Raw genomic sequence first — 4,000 nt, 5'->3', positions numbered from 1 at the left:
TAAGCAAAACAACCAAAATAAATAATTAATAAAAAATAAAACCACACAAGCTTCTTTTGCAGCAAAACTCAACACTCTCTTAGATATGAAGTGAAGTGCTCCCATATTTACAGTATGAGAAAGCAGCAACAGCAGCACGTAGCCGAGTATGCAGGCCTGTATGCTAGCGTTATGTAAGAGCCTGTAAAAACCTAGAAAAACCCTACCCAAGAAAGAAAAATAAAAACCAGCAAGAACCAGAGAATGGTTTTAGCAAGCAAATCCCAGTGGAAGCCGATCTTCGCACTTTTTGACTCGTCGAATTTCTACTTCCTTGTGTTGTCAAACTGTAGGTTCATTCATCTTACCAGACGTAAAAATAAAGGGGAGGCAGCACTTGTATTCTAGATGGGCTTGTTTCTTTGTCTCTCGCTCCTCTCTTGAAATCTTGGAGCTGCGAATGAATGATTAATCGGTATCAGATAGAGGCTCTCATAATCTCACAGGAGTAGCAGAACCGGCAAAAATGAAACTCGGAGATCAAAATGTATGCGTAACGGCTTCAAATTTACATACCAAGACCATTAGCCTCAGATGTCCTCATGATACGAAGCCTTTTCACCGAGCTGAGGAACATTCTGAAATACCATAAAAATCGCAAACATACTTATTAATAAGAACTCAGGCAATATCAATGATATAAGTGACTAACTACATTGTTTCCCAGGCAATCATAATCCCTATATTTTATGTTGTTAGTTTACCATACTTTTCTTTTTAACAATACTAATACTTTGTGGTAGTAGCGCCATACCCCCAAGGAACATCTCCAACAAGCATCCAATCTCCCTCTTTATCTTCATATGTGAGCACAAATTCGGAGGATCCATCCAGAAGCTTTGAGGGATTTTTCGCTTGTTCCATGTCTCCACCTGGCATGACCACAAAATGAATGTCATACACAATATCATATGCTATTCAAAGGTGGACCAGAACGACGAGCATTCATCTTTTTGTTTCATAACATAACCACGGGGAACATATTCGCCAAGTCAAACTGGCCATGGTTAGGTACCGCTTAAGGATTCATGACGCATCATCTTCATTTTATATTTGACTAAACATACTAATTGGAACTCATAAGCATACAAAGTAATTGATTGAGCAACAACACATAAGGTCCTCTATCCAATTTTTCCAAAGGCAAAGGAACAGAACTAACCAATAATTGTAGTGGGACTGATAAACATTTCCTCGAGTGTTTGAGCCAAAGTCTCGTAGCAAGAGTGAGCATTCAAATCCACTTTCCTCCCAATAGGAATTCCATCCATGTTCACCTTAACAAATCCGAGATGCCCCTTCTCTTTCGCAGTTGTGTTACTACCGATGTTGATCTTCTTCTTCGAAGTGTCCTTAGATTTGTCCCCGACTGCCTTGTCATCTTCAGCCCTTGCAGTCTTTGCTTGGCTAACCAAGCTGTTCATCCTTGCAGCACTTATAGGTGGCCATCCCACAACCTGACTGCTTTCACAGTACAATATACAAAAATCAATGATCCGAAAACATCATTAGGGTAATTGCAAAAACAGGGAAACAGAGTATTCATGTTCTTATTTCTCATCGTTACAATACATTCAAGTACAAGTATTCAAAACAGTATAGTATTACAATCTACGATAGTGGCGATTATGCCTATGCACCCTGGTGCGGTTCAATCCCCACCTATCCCTCTCTCACCTAACATTTAACATTTAACATTTAACCTTTAACCGCTATCGCTTGTAACAAAAAAAAACACAACAATTTTCACAAAAAAAAAAAAAAAAAAAAAGTATACAATAAATTACGTAAATATTTAGGATTTGATAAAGAGTGAATACTCATTAGTAGATTAAAAACTGTGTGAAATATGAGTGATATGCATAACTTAAACAGGAAAAATTTAGTATCGAAACAAAATATCAGACTGATAATAATAAATCATTAGCCAAGAAAAAAAGTTAAATAAAAAGAAACAGAAATTACATGAACAATTATTTAATCTTTTGTGAAGGGGACATAACATAAACCACTACTTGGGTTTTTCTAAACTTTTCTGTTTTCCTGGACTAAACACAAATCATGCACGAAATAGACTCAAGAATTCAATTTCTCATTTTCCCTCAGTTTTCTCAGCGACCAAACACAAGGTAGAATAAAAATGCATGCTGAGGACAGCTTACTTTGTATGAATATTCTCTTACCTTACAGCAGTGGGAGAGCCACCCTCTTGGGGAACAGAGTCAGCAGCTCTCTTAGTCCCAGAAACAGCAACAGCAGCAGAAGCATTGGGTCTGTGAGAGAACCTAGAAGCAGCTGAAGAGCCTCCGTGAGAGACCATCATAGAAGGGAAGTCCTTGGCAGTCAAGATTCTACCACGTTCACCCCATGCACACGGCTTGCCGAGCTTCCCTCCACCACCACCACCAGCAGCGCCACCGCCACCAAGGCTGAGGCCCAGTTCAAGCTCTGCCTCAGCCGGGTAAGAGGTTGCCTCAGAGGACATCCCCACATAGTCTTGCTCCACCGCCATCACCTCGGCCTTTGACATTGTCGACTCGTTTGATGAGACCCCAGAAGACCCACCTCCACCACCAAGCAACCCTAGTGTGCCTTCCATGAAACTGATCAAGAGAGAGAGGAGGGTTGAAGAAAGTGTGGATTTTAGAGAGAGAGAGAGAGAGACGGAAGGGGTTTGAGAGAGAGAGAGGGGGAGGAGGGAGGGAAGGAGGAAGGTGTTAGGTTGAAGAGGTGGTGGAGAGAGTGATGATGATGGGGCCCATATGTCTGCTAGTGCGCCAAGCACTCTCACCACCCACCCTCCGTTTTTCTTAGACATGATTCATATCTTTCAAGAATCTGTTTCTCTCTGTTGGGTCTTTGGTGTTGTACCAAAAGAAACAAAATTGATTTGTTTTCTGGGTTTTGCAGGTTGTGTTAGGCCAATTCATGATGACATTTTTTTTTTCTTCTCATTTGTGTTTGAAATTTTTTCATAGCACAAAATTGACTTGTCGGACATTTATAATATATTAATGAAAACAAATTTTTTTTTTATAGGTTAGTATTACATATAGAACGTCCATAGTTTGATTCTTAACGCTTCATTAGGGCACAATGATGACCAGAAGAGGTTGAAATGTCTCTGTGAGTCTTCTCGATCCTTGAAATGATGGATCGTAGAGGCGAAGTCACTAGCTGATCTCTTTTTAAGAAGGAAAAAAAACAAATATATATATTATAATTTAATTAGAATAATAACATTATGTAGCAGTTTTTCGAATGCATCAAAAAATTACTCTATCCCCTCAAGTTTGAATATACTTGTGTATAAACTAAGTAGTTTGGATAATTAATTGCTAACCAAATTTCACACGCTTTAGGTTTGAGATGATTTTTCACGAAAGTTCAATTTTTTTTATATTACACAATAAGATATTGACATTGGTATTGATTTATGTCTTCAGTCTAATAGACTATTTGAGCCTATTACAGTGATATCATGGTGAGCATGAAACGCATACCACGTTGACAAAAATTAATTTAATTGAGGATTAGATGTTCAAATAGATAGAAGAATTTGGCTACAATATTTATATGTATTTAGTACAATCATCATTTTAATGGTCAGAATGTGATTGTATTAAATACATATATCAAGTGAATTATATAAAACCGTCAGATGATGATTGTATTAAATTCACATGTAAGTATTGTAGTCAGTTCATAGATAAAATGTATAAATTAATCCAATTTTAATACTTTGTAATGCAATATAATAAACTAAAACTTCGTAATCCATTTTAAGAATAATCGGAAGATAAAACATTGATTTGTCATAAAATTGAATTTTTTTTTAATTTGCTCTTAATTTTTTTCAATAAAGTAGGGTTGAGATAGAGAATCATATTATAAAATTTCATGTAGGGTTCCTTGTGTTTCTCTAATTACAAAGATTATCTTTTGCTTTCATGCTCATTTG

At 37.2% G+C, this 4,000-nt stretch overlaps 1 protein-coding gene across 1 annotated transcript; it reads right to left on the bottom strand.

The window, feature by feature from the left end:
• LOC137732520 (auxin-responsive protein IAA12) lies at nucleotides 1-2,991 on the bottom strand. The gene is made up of 5 exons (XM_068471841.2): nucleotides 2,223-2,991; nucleotides 1,202-1,500; nucleotides 794-911; nucleotides 556-617; nucleotides 1-433 (listed from the first exon to the last, which is right to left on the bottom strand). The coding sequence occupies exons 1-5, from the start codon at nucleotides 2,855-2,857 to the stop codon at nucleotides 384-386; spliced, it is 1,164 nt and encodes a 387-aa protein (XP_068327942.2). The 5' UTR covers nucleotides 2,858-2,991; the 3' UTR covers nucleotides 1-383.
• Between the last annotated feature and the right edge of the window lie 1,009 nt (nucleotides 2,992-4,000).

The sequence above is a fragment of the Pyrus communis genome, chromosome 16 (genome assembly GCF_041283825.1).
Source record: "Pyrus communis isolate YQ-2024b chromosome 16, ASM4128382v1, whole genome shotgun sequence".
NCBI classification, from domain to species: Eukaryota; Viridiplantae; Streptophyta; class Magnoliopsida; order Rosales; family Rosaceae; genus Pyrus; species Pyrus communis.
Note: the sequence above shows the minus strand (reverse complement) of the source record. Positions and strands in the feature narration are given on the sequence as shown.